This window comes from Nicotiana tomentosiformis, chromosome 1 (assembly GCF_000390325.3).
Source record: "Nicotiana tomentosiformis chromosome 1, ASM39032v3, whole genome shotgun sequence".
In the NCBI taxonomy this organism is placed as follows: domain Eukaryota; kingdom Viridiplantae; phylum Streptophyta; class Magnoliopsida; order Solanales; family Solanaceae; genus Nicotiana; species Nicotiana tomentosiformis.
This window is the reverse complement of record NC_090812.1, coordinates 27,875,426-27,895,098: the sequence shown is the minus strand read 5'-3', so window position 1 is coordinate 27,895,098 and position 19,673 is coordinate 27,875,426. Positions and strand designations below refer to the sequence as shown.

Below are 19,673 nucleotides of genomic sequence, written 5' to 3'. Positions count from 1 at the left end.
CGAAAAGTCATATACATTGGACCAACTGATTGAGTAAAATATAAACCTTCACCTCAATCTTGAAATTGAGAGCTTATATATTACAAGGACATTTATAATTATGTCATGAAAATAATTATATTGTGCATGTCAATTTATTACTCCGTTATAAAAGCTTATCTGTTTGATACTCTATTAAAGTTTATCTACAAGCAGCTGATGCAGGCAAGCTGCAAGCAACTCAAATGAAATAATTTGCAGCAACTTCTTATTAAACAGCCAGATTGCAAGCAGCTCATGCAGACAGCTTACAAACAGCTCAAGAAAAGCCTTGCAGTTGCTTCCTGAAAAGCCTTGCAGTTGCTTCCTGAAAAGCCTCGCAGCTGCTTCCTTTCTTCTATAAATAGAGGAATTTTCAGTTCATTATGTATATCAGTTTGAAATTGAATAATATATCAGTTTCTCTTTATACTTGTCTTTATTTTATAACACGTTATCAGTACGAGACTCTGACATTTTGAGCAATTATTTCGAATTTAATTTCTATTTCAATATTCATCTCCGATGTAAGGCGACGCTCTTATGTCCGTGCTTAGATCTTGTTCATTCCGAACACCATAAAACAGAATATATCCTTGAGGTGGTGAGGTTTTTTTTTCTTAACGGTAATGATATAGATATCACTTACGTCTGGAGTGGCCAACTTTGTATAAAGTAATTTGAGTCTTTTGCTTATATTTGGTTTAATATCCTTATCATCAATTGCTTGGTTATGTGCTACGTATACAGTACCTATTTTTATTTTTATTTTCATCCTAATTATCTTAATAAATGATTACAAAGTGGATAACGTTGTTAGATTCACTTTAACTCCAGCAGAGTTTGCAAGAAATATACAACCATCAGAAGTGATTGTGTTTCGTATATCTTACTGTAACTAAATTTTGTTAACCACCAAAAGTGGTATATGTCTATGACCACCAGAAGTGATAATTTAGACTTGCTATGGTTACAATGAATATCAGTTAGAGAAAATTTCTCTATATTACATACATACCTCGATTTGCTCCTGAAGTAGCAAATATATTAAAAGAGATCAAACGCCATCACAATTTAATGTGGTTATTGCATGTTCAGATAATTATGTTCCATCTCCTGAAAGAAGAGAACTTTTGATAATATTAATCCATTCCCTTAAGTGAATGTGACAATATTAATAAAGCTTGTAAATATGAACACGCTCTTAATGTAAGAAAATTACGATTCACCTCCAGAAGAGGTAATATGATCGAGAGAATATATACTCAATATTTCGTATTTTAAATTTGCTCCCGAAGCAGTAAAACAATTGAATTTTTCTCTTGAAGCAGGAAAATATTATGAAATTATGTCTTTCTGTGCTTAAACAAAATAATGAGCTAATCAAAGTTAAGCACATTTTTATTTTCTGGAGTGAATAAAGAAATATCACAGCTCACCTCCTGAAAAGCTAGAATAACAGAGGATATAAATATTATTTTTGTGGCATAAAGATCATTGTCGCACGTACCTATTATACGTAAAACATCTTGGATAATTTTATTAAGTGTCATTCTAAGGCAAAAATATTCTACAAGAATGCTTTCTACTACAACCACATTAATACATTATGGTTAGTTATTGAGTTCCCCGCAAGAAATAACAACTCGTGTATCTTTCCTTAAAGGATGCAATGACTATGTGGTTGCCGCATTGATACAAAATATTCAAATGTTAACGGTATTTCTCCTTGAAAGAGATATTTGTCATAAAGTTAATGGTAGAAATATTAAAATTCTTAATTTTCGTCATTTATAAATTTAGAATTGGCTTTATATTGTTCATTTGACTAAGATTTTCTCTCATGACACCAGAAGTGTCTGAGCAATATTTGGTAGTACAAAATTTATTAAAAGCTCCCGAAGAGCTAAATGTTTGTCTAGAAGACACATGACATAAGTAGTATCTAAATAATATTTGATTGTGGACAATAAATTAATGGCTCCCGAAGAGCTTATTTATCATTATTTTGGTCAAAACATATGTTATGATAAACACGAAGTTTACTAATACAAATGACAATCATATTGAGACTACACATTATTGAAAGATTGAAAATCTTCATGTTTTCACAATCATTTGGGGTAAATATATATATGAGAAGTTACCCGCCTTATTCTTCAATTTGTACTACATCACGTAGCAGTCACAGTAAACCAAAAAAAAGTTTTACTGAGGCAAAAATAGGTACAGTAAATCAGAAATTTACTGATACAACAGTAGCCACGGTAAATCAGAAGTTTACTGATATAAAAGTTTATGCCATAGTAAACCAGGAGTTTACTAAAAAATAGCACATGCCATAATAAACTAGAAGTTTTTATTTTTCATCCGGTTTAAATATGATGAGCTAATTGAGAATTCTGATAAGCATGTATTGAAGAACTAGAAGATTCTTCAAGAATTCTCTTATGTTGCTTGTTCTTATAATAAATTGATTATACCAGCTAAAGTTGGGATTAAAATCCCTGAATTCTGTAATATATAAAAGGTGAATATGGGTCCATTCACATATTATGTGAACCACTTATAGATGCATATATGAGATGGTTACATGCGTGTTTATTGTCAACCTGCAGTTTGGCATTTGAAATTGCTTTTCTCAATTAAGAGCATAATTTTCAGATTATGAAATCAAGATAGTTCATCTTGATGATGGTGGTTTATATCCAAGCTAGTTTAGCATTAAATATCTCCTATTAATGGCCAAACCAGTGCTTATAAGAACAAAGCTCCATGTGTCGGTCTAAGATTTTTTAATTACATATAGCAGCACTTGTATGCGTCAGACCAACAAAATATAATAAGTCATCCCCTCACAATTGGTTTAGGATCAAAAATCAATTATTTTTACTATCTAATAACTTTTGATGTGTGGTGTATGATTAATTTCTCTATCACAATGCACAAAGATAGGTTTCCCAAATAAGATTAGGTATATGTGTTAGTTTTTCTAACATTTGGGGGATGGGATAAACAGCTGAAAAATATGTTATATGAATTGAATTATCGTTAATATGATCCCCATGACTTCGAAGATAATTCAAGTCAAATGCCAGAAGCATTTGCTGATCCAAAATTAAATATCATATTTCAGCTGCAAATGCTCCTATTAAAATTAAAGTTCATGAAGGATAAAGTTTATTGCACGCATGAAGCGTAGTAAACCGATCGATTCCAAAAGTAACAATCCTTGAAAAATGATAGGAGCAAATGATAAAAATGATCATAATGAGGAAGAAATGAGCTCTAGAAGAGCCCACGACATAACATTTCATGAAACTCCAGAAGAAGTTCAGGTACCTGAAAATAAATAAAGTGATAAGGTCTTAACAAGTTATGTCGCTTAGGAACCGATACAAAATGATCGTCAACGATATATTTGATATAATATAGTTCACAATATTGTAAAAGATTGTGAGGATCGGACCTGTAGTCTAGACACCTGAAGATGTCATGCCATCTAAATGCAAGTCATAACCTATATGACTCATTTGATTAAGTCTATACGAAGATCCCTGAAGGATTTAAAATGTCTGAAGCATATAGTTCAAAGTATCGTGAAATGTACTAAATCAGATTACAAAGATCTTTGTATGGTTTAAATCAATATGGGCGCATGTGATATAATTGCCTTAGTGCATATTTGCTGAAAGAAGGTTACATAAATGATGTTATTTGTCCATATATTTTTATAAAGAAAATGGTATCAAAATTTGTTATACTTGTTGTTTATGTTAATGGCATAAATCTTGTTGGAACTCCAGATGGGCTCTAAAAGGCAATTGAATATCTTAAGAAAGAATATGAGATGAAAGATCTTGGAAAGATAAAACTTTATCTTGGTCTGCAAATTGAACATTTAGCAGACGAGATCTTTATACATCAATCTGCCTATACAAAAAGGGTCTTGAAACGTTTTTATATGGACAAAGCGGACCCATTGAGTATACCAATTGTTGTTCGATCACTTGAAGTGAATAAGGACCCGTTCCTCCAGAAGAAGATGAGGAAGAATCTTTGGTCCTGAAACGCCCTATCTCAGTGCAATTGGTGTACTTATGTATCTTGCTAATGTTACAAGACCTGATATATCATTTTCTGTTAATTTACTAGCAAGATATAGCTCTTCTCATATACGGAGACATTGGAATGAGATTAAGCATATTTTGCGATATTTAAAGGGAACTCTTGATATGAGTTTGTTTTATGCTAACAAAGGTAGTGCAGATCTTGTTGATTATGCAGATGCAGGTTATTTATCTGATTCCCATAAAGCTCGATCTCAAACCGGGTACGTATTTATATGTGGAGGTACTGTCATATCAAGTCGCTCCACAAAGCAATCTATTCTTGCTACTTCTTCAAATCATGCCGAGATAATAGCTATTCACGAAGCAAGTAGGGAATGCGTATGGTTGTGTCACGACCCAAAATCTCAACCTGTCGTGATGGCACCTATCTCGATACTAGGCAAGCCGATAATCTCAATAAAACCCAAACTTCTCTTTAAGGTTGAAAACATAATATTTAAATAAAATACAAATACTCCCCAAAACCCGGTGTCACTGAGTACATGAGCATCTAATATTAATACAAGTCTGAAAAATATAGTCTATAATAGTCTGAGACTAAATACAGTGAACAAAGAGATAGAGAAGGAGAGACAAGGTCTACGGAACACGACAGCAACCTCAAAATCTCCTAAAAATCAACCGCGTAAAAGGATCAACACCCGCTATGTATGGGAATACCTGGATCTGCACACGAAGTGCAGTGTGTAGTATGAGTACAACCAACTCAGCAAGTAACAATAATAAATAAGGAACTGAAGATAGAAACGAGCTACACAGTTATGGTTCATTTCCAGTAATCCCAGCAAAGAATAGACATGCTATCAAATCTGACAGTTTAATGTCAAATCAATTTTTATACAGTTCTTGTTCATAAAATCCGTATATTAACAATCTTTCAGAGATTTCACAACAATGACAGATAGAAACTAAGTGCAACAACAAATGGAAATCAAGTACAACCTCTCAGGACAACAATTACTCACTAGGCTCCCAGCCCTCATCACTCCCTGGGCTCCCAGCCCTCACCACTCACTCTCAATGGGTACCCGCGCTCACTGGGGGTGTACAGACTCCGGAGGGGCTCCTACAGCCTAAGCGCTATAATCTGCACGGACAACTCATGTGCTGCACGGACAACTCACGTACCATAATATAAATATCTGGATCCACACAGCCAACTCACGTGCCATAATATAAATATCTAGATTTGCACGGCCAACTCACGTGCTTCACGGCCAACTCATATGCTATAGTATAATATAAGAATCCGCACGGCCAACTCACATGCTGTAGTATAAAATAAGGATCTGCACGGCCAACTCACGTACTGCACGGACAACTCACGTGCTATAGTATCAATATCTCACAATCAGGCCCTCGACCTCACTCAGTCATAAATCTCTCCAGTCTCTTAGGCTCTCAATAATTATGAAATCAGCCCAAATAACAATGATATGATGTATCAATAATAATAACAGAGACTGAGATAAAATGTGCAAGTAAAAATAGAGACTAAGTACATATAGCACTTAGCACGCAATTCAATAAATACTCGACCTCTGTGGGTCCCAACAGTACTATCACATAGCCTAAGCATGATTTCTAGCATGATTTACAGTCAAATTTTATCAACACATAGAGAGCATATAGCTAACAACAAATTATTCAACTTTACAGTTTCCCGGGACGGACCAAGTTACAAAATCCGAAAATTAGCTTAAAAATCTCAGAACTCGACAAAAGTTACAAAATCTGGAAGCCCATTCAACCACGAGTCTGATCATACCAATTTTACCAAAATCCGACCCCAACTCGACCCTCAAATCTTCAATTTAAACTAAGAGGGTTTTCAAATTTTCCCAATTCAATTCACCAATTAAATAATAAAAAAAATCATGGACTCGGGTAATTTAACCAATATTGAGTTAAGAACACTTACCACATTGTTTCATCTGAAAATCACCCAAAATCGCCTCAAATCAGAGCTCCAAATCGTCAAAAACTTTCAAAACTTAAACTCTCTGCCCAAACATTTGCTCTACGCGATCGCGAAGAACAATTTTCCATCGCCAAGATTTTACTCTATGCGATCGCGGACTTTCCCACGCGATCACGTTGCATAACATCACGGACATACGCGATCGCGGACTAGTCCACGCGATCGCGAAGCACAAAACGCGTGACTTCTACTCCGCTCCACTTACTCTACGCGTTCGCGAGTCACAAAATTCTAGAGCTACGCGATCGCATCCCGCTTCACGCGATCGCGAAGCACAAATTGCCACGGCCTCACATTAACCCTACGCGATCGCAGATATCCCCACATGATCACGTAGAACAAAAACCCTCACTGACCAAATAAGCCAACGCAATCGCAAACGCATTCACGCGATCGCGTAGAAGGAAAACATTATCAGATATCAGAAAATTCCAACAGCTATTCAAGTCCAAATTTTTGATCCGTTAATCATCCAAAACTCACCCAAGCCCCTCGGAACCTCGACCAAATATACCAACAAGTCCTAAAATATCATACGGACTTAGTCGAACCCTCAAATCACCTCAAACAACGCTAAAATCATGAATTACACCCCAATTCAAGCCTAATAAACTTTGAAATTTTTAATTTCTACAAACGACTCCGGAACCTATCAAATCACGTCCAATTGACCTCAAATTTAGCACATAATTCATAAATGACATAACAGAGGTATTTCAATTTTCAGAATCGGATTCCGACCCCGATATAAAAAAGTCAACACCCGGTAAAACTTCTAAAAAATTAAACTTTCGGCATTTCAAGCCTAATTCCTCTACGGATCTCCAAATAATATTCCGGATAAGCTCCTAAGACCAAAATCACCATACAGAGCTATTGGAATCGTCAAAATTCAAATTCGAGATCGTTTACACATAGGTCCATATACGATTCACTTTTCTAACTTAAATTTTTAATTATGAGACTAGGTATCTCATTTCACTCCGAGTTCTTTCCGGATCCGAACCAACTAATCCGATAAGTCATAAATCAATTGTAAGACATAAATTGAGCAGTAAATGGGGGAGCAGGGTTATAATATTCAAAACAACCGGCCGAATCGTTACAGGTTGAGATCAGTGATTCATTATATTCAAGAAAAATATAGTTTGGAATGTGATAAAAGATTCACAATTTTATACGAAGACAATACTGCATACACAACCCAATTAAAGGGAAGATTTATAAAAGAAGATAGAACGAAGCACATTTCACCAAAATTATTCTACACATATTTATCTTCAGAATAATGGTGACATCGATATACAACAAATCAGTTCAAGTGACAATTCATCAGATTTGTTCACTAAATCTTTGCCAACTTCAACTTTTGAGAAGATGGCATACAAGATTGGAATGCAGAGACTCAAATATTTGAAACAAGGTTTTCATCAGGGGGAGTGAAATATGCGTTGTACTCTTTTTTCCTTACTAAGGTTTTTCCTATGAGATTTTTCTTATAAGGTATTTAATGAGGCAGCTAGAAATGTGTATTACTAAATATGTGTACTCTTTTTTCTTCACTAGGATTTTTCCTAGTAAAGTTTTAACGAGACACAATATCTTTTAATGAACATCTAAGGGATGTCCATTTATTACTCCGCTATAGATAATCTTCGTGAAGAAGTTTATTTACAAGCATCTGATGCAGGCAGGTTGCAAGCAACTCAAATGAAATGATTTGCGGCAGCTTCTTATTAAACAGGCAGGTTGCAAGCAGCTCATGCAGACAGCGTACAAGTAGCTCAAGAAAAGCCTTACAGTTGCTTTCTGAAAAGCCTTGCAACTGCTTCCTGAAAAGCGTCGCAGCTGCTTCCTTTCTTCTATAAATAGATGAGTTTTCAATTCATTATGTATATCTGTTTGAAATTGAATAATATATCAGTTTCTCTCTATACTTCTTTACTTTACCATCTTTATTTTATAACAAATTAGACTTTGTTGACCGCATTATCTTTTTCTTTTTCTTTGTCCTTTTTTTTTTTTTTTCCCCTTTGCCTAATTAGATCACAAACCTAAACTTGAAAAATAATGTTAAACATAACAATATAAACCAGCTCGTCTTATTCAGCATTAATTGTTGCTTTCGCCACCTAATAAAAGATTTAGACATATAGATAAAATATGGAGAAAAGCAAACAAAACAAAAAAGATCATAAAACAAGATAGATGAACAATCTATTAAATAAAATAAAAATTGCAATGCGAAATAAAAATTTAAATTATTCCGATTTCAAGTAAACATCAGCGTGCATGCCAAGTTATGGCACAATAGATTGGATTATATTTGTTTTGCCAATAACCTCCAAAAGCAAGCAACCAAATTACATTATTAGACACAAAAACAAACATCAACAATAACGATACGCTAAGTCGTTATGTCATGATAGAGACTTCTTACATTTTATTTTTTCAATGAACAGTATGAGTGCGATAGTTCAATACGCTAGAGTTGGCCTAAAATAACCCAAAGTAAAAAAGAAAGAGACATTAAGATTAATTTTCTTTCATTTGTTTTTTTGGGTAAAATGATTTTGAGTCTCAACAGGGGTTGTTTGAATTGGTTGCAACTAGTCCGGTCTACAAAACCTCAGTTGCATAATCAAGAATTTCACTAAAAATATTCAAGAAAGATAGATGGAGCGGGGACGTTTGAATTGCTCGGCCTTCATGTCCCCATCTAACTTGGACATCTAAACTGCTGTAGAAAAGATTTTTCGGCATTTATACCAACGTGTAATTCATATATAATAGCACATAATACTCCCATTTTCAGTCGAAACCTACATTAAATTTAATGTTTGAATAAAATTGGTAAAGTTAGATATTGCAATCTTAATAAATTCTACTGCACGAGAGAGTATATACTACTGCAATTTACAGGTTGATAAGGATACTTCAACTATTAGTATTATTCCCTCAGAACATTGGATATAAAATAAAAACTTATAGTTCAAAGTGGTTAGGCCAAAATAAATTTATGTAGTACAAGTTAGATAGAGGAGGATAACCTAAGAAGGGTGGCAGTGAAGTGATGTTACATGAACATGCCTCAACTGCCCCATTGCCCCCTCTATTAAATATCAAGAACAGGAATTGAAAGAAAAGTATACTTGAAATTTGGATGTCCTCACCAACCCCCATTCCTTCCATATATAGTTATATACCACAAAACTCATACTCTATCGTTCAACCATGATTCAACACTTATGCTAATGATTGACTAATAAGTGTAGTAGTACATGATTATAAGACCAAGTCCTTAAAGGCTTGATTGTATTCACGCTCGTAATATTGTTAATACAATCAACTGTTTTCTGATAGGATAAGCTAAAAAGCATTCCACATGCAAACCAAATATAGTTTTGGGAATATTGGTGGATTCACAATTAAAATACTCAATTTATATTCTAAATTGAAAAATATTTATGACTCTATATATTTTTATCTGGTTTTGCACATATATGATTCGACCCCACAATAATAGATTAGGCCGAATTTCCAAATCCATGGATAATATGAGAAATCAATTCTAGTGCGATATATTTACGATTTCCTCTAGTTTTGGCTCATACACAAAATGTAGTAAAGAGACATTTTTACATTGTCAAATTAAAGCTTAAAGTTAATATTGAAGTTAGTTCAGTAAATTTTATAAATTACTCAACAAAATTATCGTACCGAACACAAAAAATTGTTGTATAAAATTTCATGTCTATGATAGCACATTCTGGAGTAAGGGACAGGATTCGGGAGAACAGATGCACAGACCCTTGTTACTCACACAGGACCTCCCTTAACCTTTGAAGGTAAGGATAGCAGCTTCAAAGTGTATTCACAGCATGACAGTATTTAGATTAACATTCGACTTCAAAATATTTGACTGCATTTAGACTACCATTCGACTCAAAATGTTTGGACCATAAGTCCCTGTTTTCAATGCCAATTATGATAACTGGATCGACTAAAGTCATATAATCTATCGGAACCAGCTTTGCTGGTAATGTTCCATACTGTACGCTACTATGAACAACTCCAGCTGAAGTGATAGATTATGCCAGCAGAAGTATGAGATAAGAATCATAAGATGGTATGCAAAACATCCACCACACGATTCTCTACAAAAAAAATAGGCCAAGTGCCTATCAGTATAAGGCCTGTAAGATCTCTGCTCAATCAACAAGCATTCAAAGGTTGAATCTTCTCACGTATTGCCTTGTAGCAGTGGAGACTGCATAGAGGAAGTTTTGATTTCGAGTCTCTGTATTTATACGTATTCATACAAGATGGACCAGCACATTTCTCGCGAGGTGGAGGATAGCTGAAAAACCAGATAAAACCCATATAAAAGGTAACATAAATTAGTGATCAGTAGTTAAACAAGAGAGGAAAAAATTTGAATACCGGAAAAGGTCCTCGAGCTACCAACTCTAAGCATCCAAAATTCCAGAATAAGCATTTCGTTCTAAAGAATATATCACCTGCAAGCCTTAGGCTCAAATATGCTTGGGAGTCCCATCTCATTAGGAAATGTCACAACATTACCAGAAGGACCCATGACCCATCTGATAGTACTTGATGACAGTGCAATAGCAGTTGCATTCCTCTCCTGAATGAATAAACATATGTGCAAAAGATAATTTGTGAAATATAATAAAGAGTAGAGTGCAGAAGAAAAATCAACATTGTAGCTTTTGACTCCTTATCAAGAAATTACTCTCTTTAAATAGTAACAGCTTCCTCCCTACATTCTAGAAGTGCGTGGAAATGACCGCACATGATCCAGATGTGCTCATTTAAGGATGTCATAGACACTTTAAAAGACAATGGAAGAGTATTTTAAAGCAGTAAGGAGCGGGAGTGGCAGAAGGGAAGAAGAAGATACTTCTTGCCATTACTATGGACGGCGACCAGAGAAAGGAATGAACTAAAAGGAACCATTCCCATAGATGGTCAAGAGGGAGAGGAGAGGAAAGGAAAAAAAACAAGAAAGAAGAAAAAATGAAACCAGCGGCGAACATGTATAATTGCTAAATTTTGACCCGTAATAAATCCTATGGAAAAAGGGGAGCCTTAGAGCAACGGTAAAGTTGTCTCCATATAACCTATAGGTCACGGGTTCGAGCCGTTGAAGCAGCCACTAATGCTTGCATTAGGGTAGGCTGTATGCATTACATCCCTTGGGGTGCGGCCCTTACCCGGACCCTGCGTGAACGGGAATGCTTTGTGCACCGGGCTGCCCTTTTAATAAATCGTATGGAAATTGCCAAAAACTGTAAAGTAGAAGGGGCTACAACAAACTTTGAAATTCAAGATGCTCGATTGTGCTGCATCTCACCTGTGCTAACTCCTCTTGTCGCTTCTTAAGTTTATCTTCTCGCTTTTTCCTACAAGAATCTTGACCGAGGATTTTCCTTATTGCTTCAGCCTGTAAAAATCAATACATGTAAAGCACTTATATAGCTGTACGGAAGCTATATTGACATAAGCACATAAACTAGAGGAAGAGGTATAAACCTCAGACTCTCGAGCAGCCTTTTCAGCTTGCGTCCTCCGTCTTTGTGCAGCCTCAGCTTTCTTCAACTGCTGTTCCACTTCAGATAGCTTCTCCTTTTGTTCTGCAACCAGATCAAAATGAATTTATCAGCTGATCCTCAGCTGAAGTATGTAAACCACAGATAACAGGAAAACATACTTTTAGGTGGTGGAGGTGGAAGCCCAAGGGGGAATCCAATTGCACTCAAGCCTGCGCTGGAAGAAATATCCTTTCCAGTTTGAATTGCCCGTTGGCGAGTAGTGACAGCCAATTTTGTCCCACCATCCACTGAGAAATCAATGAATTCCTTTCCTTGTTGCTTCTTCTTGGGTTCTAACTCAGTATCAGAAAGCATCACTCCTTCAGAGTCAGTATCCTGAGATTCTCTAGCTGATTTGGACTTCTTCATCCCTTTACGTGCTTTGAGCGAGTTGTAATCACTAATACCTGCACCATAACCATTACTAGTTTGACTTAACACCTTTGATATCTTCCGTTGCTTTTTACTTCCAGGTTCATCAACATCCTCATAGCCAGCACTATAAATAGCAGAGTACTTGGAAGACTTGAGCTTCTCCAGGTAACGGATCTCATCATCATCTTCTTCATCATCTGATAAATGTCTATAAAGCACAGGTTTGCTTTTATGAGCTGCTTTATATTTTCCAAATTGTTTCAAAGGGACAATCTGCCCAGGTAACTGATCCTGCAAGGAATCCACATTCCTGATGCTAAAACCAGTTTTAGCAAAATCCTTCCAGGGGATACCTCGTAAGCCAATTGCCTTGCCAGTATAAGAGGGATGATGTCCACCTGTATTCTCCTACAAAACATAAAAAGCAGACCTCAAATTGGCCTCTGCAGACACTAATCATCAGTACGCCAAGGAATCTAATAAAATGTCTTCTTTTTGTTCCTGGGGTGGGGTGTGGGGGTGGAGGTGGGGTGGGGTGGTATGATGGTCACATTCTTATGGACTTAGCTGGTGGCTTTAAGTTTAAACTTTTATCAAGGAAAAGAGACTGCAAGCTGATGTCCCACAAACTTGGATTTTGCAGCCATGAAAAAGAGAAAACTACTTAAAGAAGCTCAAGAATTGCTGACAGGACAAACTACGAAGCTATAGAGAACTTTCAACATGACAAGCTCATTCAAGACAAGATAGGGAAAGTTTGTAACTAAATGGTAACGTAAGTTAGGGAAAGGGGCGAGAAATTGATTTTGCTACAAGGCTTTCGTTGTTTCTTTACGATAATATCTTCCGCATCAGGTACGTTTTCTGTAAGGCTTCTATGTAAGATTGTCATAATCAAGATCCTGATATGCATTAAGTTATGTTTAACACATGGAATTTGAACCCACGCCCTTTAGGACCAGAACCTTAATCTGGCACCTTAGACCAAGACCATTTAGGTTACAATCTTCTATGCAACATCTAGTAAATACCAATCGTAAGCAACACCATTTCTTTTAGTGTTAGACCAAGGTGCATCCCCAGTCAGTATGATGTGTTTCCTAAAATTTCATATAGCATGAAATGTGTGCAATGATAACAGGAGAATGAATAATGACCTTTGGTTGCCATGGTTGGGGAGCATCTGAAGAGGAGGAAGACTTTGTTGAAGAGGACCCAGCAACAGAAGTGTGTATTGTTCTTGTAACACCGCCAACCTTGAGTTTCACTTTCTTGACTTTCTTGTCATTCCCAGCTCCATCTGATACTATTCCATGCAGTCCAGAATGGTTATTGCAAATCACAGTTCCGCTTATTTGGGGATCTTCTATATGAGATGTTGTGACGTATCCTTCACTAAATCTGTTCATATCTATCTGACCATCCTTTTGTTCAGTATCACCAGAACGGAAGTCTGCAGAGTTTCCATCTTCCACACCTTGATTCATGGCAGTCTCAGTGCCACTGAGGTTACTATATGATGTTCCTGAAATATTACCATAATCAACAATGTCATGACTGGATGCTCTGCTCAACCTATCAGATTGTGGCGTTGATGAAATTGATGAATTGTCAGGACAATCCAGAAGCATCTGGGACTCATTTTGAGGCCGGCGATACAGATTAGTCCTCTGTTTCCTAAATGCTTTGCCCAACCCAAAACTTCTGAAATTATCCATAGTAGTAACGGAGAAGGTATACCCAAAAGCTACTGTAGCTGCTACATGCAAAAGACAGATAAATACTTAATAAGATCAATGCATTGTGAGATAGCAAGGACTTAAACCAAAAGCATATCAAGTAGTATCACTGTATTCATTCATATTTAGAAATTCCCTTTCACTTAACAACAATTAAAATCCTCCCAAAAAAAGACCTAATAGATGGCAGCAATGATAGAATGAACTATTGGAGACATCACCGCCGATTATAGATTGACGTAAAGCAAATATCTGAATCTCTCTGTCTAAAAAAAGAATCTGAATATACCAAAATGATATCAAGAAGATGCTCGCAAAGTAACACCAAATTATAAGATCAATAGATAATAATGTAGGCCACAGGACAGTACAGACTGTGGAAAGATGTTGCTAAAATTAACAAAAATGCGTTTGAGAAAGTGAAACACTTCGATAGACTAAGAAATCAAGTATATTACACTTACAAGGCTAAAAATAACTCTTTTCCACTAAAAAACAAGAATCGCGCTAACTAAGTTAAATTAAAAAGGGAACTCAGAAGTAATCACTTAAGTAGTTACAACAGAAGAAATCTATACAAGATACTTCACAGTTTCAAGAAGCTACGAATACAACATTCTCAAACACAAAAATGTACTAAAGATTTAAAAAGAACTCCCAACGCGACAACACTTTAACCGACTTAAATTTTCATTGTCCCTTGAAAACCCATCAAACAACAAAGTAAAATAAAGCAAAGACTGAAACTTTACTGTCTGGGGTTTCACTCACTCAAACAAATGCAGCAAATTAACATCAAAAACAGAAACTTTACCTTAGGTGTAATGTACAGGCCCTTGAGATAAAACCCTCGAGAAGCCTAATAAGCTCGGAAGTGAAGAGAAGAAAGAGAGGTGCGGAGAGGGCTAGCTTTAAAGGATGGTGTTACTGTAAAGTTGAGAACCACGTGGTGACTTCCCAGTCGTCTTCTTGCTCCCCGGGCACTCTGAAAACACAACCTCGCAAAAAAAAAAAAAATAGTAATAATAATAATTACTGTTATTCACGCGTAATTTAACTTAAAAATTTTATTTTAACTTATGTCACTAATAAAATAGTTATCTGATTGAGATATATGAGAAATACTTAGGTGAGGGTAGCCCGGGTTGGCACGGGTCCAATATTTGAAAGTTTTTTAAGCCTATCCTCCTTTAGAAATAATTTTAGTACTATTATATTTTAATTCTTCGTCAAACACAAAATTCTAATTTTATATCTTAAATTCAATAAGCGGCAGACTTATGTTACAAAAACACTCCAATTTACAAAATCATCATAATGAAATAAACGATCCTCCAGTACAATATGAAAAGCTTTTAAAGCTACTTAATAAAACATGGTAAGAGAATTTTTTTTATATTAACTAATAATTCTTGTTTATTTATCGAATTAACAAAAGCAATTTTTAAAGCACAATTATCGAAATGCACTTAGTAAGTGGACTGAGTAATGCAATTGACAAATTAATGGATAACTGAAGTAGATGCTAGGATAGGTCTTCATAAATCAAACCAAGAATATCAACACAAAAATGGCATCATATGCTGGTTGATTAAGTGCAGTATCCTTCAAAAACTGTAAGAAAATGAGTTAGATTGTGACTTTCTCGGGAACTTCTCCTTTTACAATGTCATTTTTCATTCATCAAATTTTTATACATATTTGATTTTACACTTTGCTAGGGAAATATTTGATTTTTAAATTTTTGTATAAAAATAGTTTTTACACTTTAAACTAATGTTTTTAGTGTGTTCCTCCACCATACAAAAAAAGAGAGGAAATTTAGTACTTTTTTATAACTATGAAAAAAGCGTAGGAGTATGAATACTTTGAATATATATCTAGTTGTGCCATATCATAATTGTGCGTTTCTCATTCTATAACTCAATGGTGATTACAAGATACCAAAATATTTTCTTGTACTTAGTTTGACTGTTTTTAGTTAACCACGACTAACTTATTTTAAATTTGTGCTTGATATTTTGAGTTTTAGATGGTGCATTGTTGGTTAGACTAACTCAATAGACAGACAACTTTAGTTCCTTTAAAGATATCCGTTGTGTAAATATTTCATGTTAGCTATTTTATTGTCAAGACCCAAAATTCATTAAAGGTCGTGATAACGCCTAACATCACTGTCAGGCAAGCCAACAATAAAAGTTTAACTTAATTACTCATTTTAGTATTTTTGAAATCATAAATTTCCTTCAATTAAATGGTAAGAGATAAAATTTACAAAGTAAATGACAATATTTTTTTACAACCTTAATACAGAACATCCCCAAAGCATTCCCAAAATCCGATGTCACAAGTGCATGAGCATCAACTAGGAAGTAAAATAAAATACAACATCTGTCCGGAATATAAATTAGACATGAAAAATACAAATAATCCTGGAGGAGACTCTGCTGGCTGCGAATCGTAACCTGAAATGCAGCTCGCGGCAAGTCCCCACATCATCCGTGCCTCCGTGCCCAAAGGACCACCAAACATAAAAATACATGCACAAAAATGTGTAGCAAGTGTAGTATGAGTACGTAAATCCACGTGTACCCAGTAAGTATCTAACCTAATCTCGGAGGTGTAGAGACGAGGGGTCAACATCGACACTCACTAGTGATCCAATAATATCAGGTACAGTAAGGAGGTGAACAAATATGAGGCAGAGTAAATAAATAAAATAAACAAGTGTAAATATGTGGTACAATTATCCTCCTTACAATAAACTCAAGCTCTTAATTAGCAAATTCCTCCTCAACTGGAGCATACACTATATAATGGGCCTCACCAAATAGGTTGTTATAATTCGAATCAGGAAAAACTCACAGATACTCTGGCTTCTTGCCAAATATTACGCACGATTCTATGAGAATATTTTTATAGGAATGCCGAGGTATACGGCACGAACCATAGATGCATCTATTAAACTGCTGAGGTGAACGGCCCGCTCCCATGAGAGTGTAGTACATAAATCCTGTCGAGACGAACGACCCGATCCCATTAGAATAAGAAACTTTAACGGGTCTTTGACCCCACTCACGAATAAACGTGTGGGTTATAATTTCTTTAACGAAAAACCTTTAAATGAAAAAAAATAAATATATATATATATATAGCTGACACAATTTCATAAGAGGAGTACAATTGTTTTGTGACTAATCATGAAACTCGTGAAATCTCTACAATAACGAGTCTATCACTCTACGTATGTCTAGTCCCAACTCATAATGCGAAATAAAAGAATTAAACGAGCAAAGATAATCTCTATAGTACAAGTATAGCATGGTGTAAACCTAAGTCTACACGGACAATAATATGAATATGACTACGTTCGAACTCTCGTCACCCCGTGCGTACGTAGTCCCCGCAACAAGTTACACATATTAAATATATCACCTAGGGGGAGTTTTCCCCTCACAGAATTAGACAGGAGATTTATCTCGCTTCGAAGTTCCGTAACCGGCTCCAAAGCCCCTCTAACACCTCAAACCGATGCCCACCTCTCCAGAACTAATCAAACAATGTGCAAACTAATAAAAATGTACTCTAATACTCATAACAAATCAATTTAAACAAGTTCCCAACTCCGCTCGAAAAGTCCATAAAGCAACCCTCGGGCCTACGTGCCCGAATTTTAAAAAATTTCGAAGATGAACTTTACCCATAACACCATAAACTCAAATATATAATTTATTCCCAATTCCATGTCTAATTTCGTGGTCAAAATCCAAAAATACCAATTTATAGGTTTTTATTCAAAATCCCAAAATTCTACAAAGTTTCATGCCTAAATCTATGTATAAACCTTGTATGAAACTCACAACTAGTAGAAATCACTTACCTCATGCTTGGTGATGAAAGTGGTGCTCCAAAATCGTTCCTAGGTCGGCTCCCATGGAGGAAAATGAAATGAAAATGGCCAAACTCCCGTTTTTTAAAACCTCACTGCCCATGCGACCTTCTTCGCGAACGCAGCAAGCCCCTCGCGTTCGCGAAGCAATATTAGCTCCAGCTCCAAAATTACCCTTCGCGAACGCGAGACCCAGCTCGCAAATGCGTTGCTTAACCGGGCGACCCATCGCGAACGCCTTGCACCCTTCGCGAACGCCTTGCACCCTTCGCGAACGTGAAGGTCTAAACTCCTATGGGCCAGTTCCCATTCGCGAACGCGAAGCACAAATCAACAGCCAAACAAAACCTTCTTCGCGTACGCATGAACTCCTTTGCGTTCGCGAAGAACGAAACCAGAACTAGATATCAACAGTAGCAACTCAGCCCAACTTGGTCCGAAACCATCCCGAAACATACCCGGGACCCCGTCCAATCACGCCAACCAGTCCCATAACATAACACAAACTTGCTCAAGGTCTCAAATCACATCAAACAACATCGAAATCATGAATCGCACCCCAATTTGAGCTTAATGAACTTTAGAACTTCAAACTTCTACATTCGATGTCGAAACCTATCAAATCACGTCCGATTGACCTCAAATTTTGCACACAAGTCACATTCGACATTACGGACATACTCCAACTTGAGGAATCAGAATCCAACCCCGGTATCAAAAAGTCCACTCCCGGTCAAACTTCTCAAAAACCTTCAAATTTCTAACTTTCGCCAAATGACCTACAGACCTCCAAATCCACATTCGAACGCGTTCCCAATACCAGAATAACCATACGGAGTTATTCCCAGACCCGGAATCCCAAACGGATATCAATAACATTGAAATGCACTTCAACCCCAAATCTATGAAATTCTTCCAAAACGCCAACGTTCCACAATAGGCGCTGAAACGCTCCCGGGTCATCCAAAATCCGATCCGGATATATACCCAAATCCAAAATTATTATACGAACCTGATGGGATATTTCAATCCCGATTCCGAGGTCGTTTACTCAAAAATCAAACCTTAGTCAATTCTTCCAACTTAAAGCTTCCGAAATGAGAGTTTTCTTTCTAAATCAACTCTGAACTTCCCGAAATTCAATTCCGACCACGCGCACAAGTCATAATACCTGAAGTAAAACTACTCAAGGCTTAAAACCGCCGAACGACATACTAGAGCTCAAAATGACCGATCGGATCGTTACATTTATAATATTGACTTTTGTACTTTCTTTTTGTCAATTGAGAAATTATGAAATGTTTTACTTTTACGTCAAAAGCTAACCTACATTCTTAATGCCAAGTGACATATCACTTGCATTGCATATCATGCGAGATTATTATTATAGATGCGGTGTAAAAATATTAAGAGGAGAAAATTAGGAGAGTTCAGAGTTGCAACATGCTTATTCGAAGCTACTTGCTCAATTTTAGTATACTGCTTATTTGTGACATGCCACTTGGCATAATGACCTTATGCCATGATTCAATGAGTTTTGTTCATTCCTGTTATTTTTAGGAAAGAACTACACTAAGATAACCCTTATTATCTTTGATTGAAACGTTTTCATTTCTGATTTCTTTTAAAGAAAAATACAGATTGATTTATATTTCTTACCTATATTCCTAACCAGATATGACCAAGAAAATTACTATAAAATGAGAAAATAGGTGCATTTCTCCTAATGGGTTGCTTCTTTGCATATTTTAAATATTCTCTTTTATTATAATTTTTATGTAACACGTATGCTATGCATAAATTAAATTCAATTATGTTGTCATACCAATTTTGCATCGCAAGTTAAAACACAGAAGAGTAAAAAACCTCCTTAAAATTTTTTCCTTACAGTTTGATTATAACAATATAATATATTATTTGAAA

At 35.9% G+C, this 19,673-nt stretch overlaps 1 protein-coding gene across 5 annotated transcripts; it reads right to left on the bottom strand.

Moving 5' to 3' along the window:
- Positions 1-9,994: 9,994 nt before the first annotated feature.
- On the bottom strand, positions 9,995-14,865 carry LOC104108645 (uncharacterized). Of its 5 annotated transcripts, none has more exons than XM_018775005.3 (7): positions 14,614-14,864; positions 13,280-13,881; positions 11,867-12,530; positions 11,689-11,789; positions 11,510-11,599; positions 10,653-10,780; positions 9,995-10,492 (listed from the first exon to the last, which is right to left on the bottom strand). In XM_018775005.3, exons 2-7 carry the CDS (start codon positions 13,838-13,840, stop codon positions 10,348-10,350), a joined length of 1,689 nt encoding a protein of 562 aa, XP_018630521.1. In that variant the 5' UTR covers positions 13,841-13,881; positions 14,614-14,864; the 3' UTR covers positions 9,995-10,347. The 5 variants fall into 5 exon arrangements, 4 of the variants coding, with proteins under 4 accessions (XP_018630521.1, XP_009616022.1, XP_009616021.1 ...); XM_009617727.4 differs by having other exon boundaries at positions 14,676-14,864; XM_009617726.4 differs by having other exon boundaries at positions 13,280-13,878; positions 14,676-14,864.
- Positions 14,866-19,673: the final 4,808 nt, after the last annotated feature.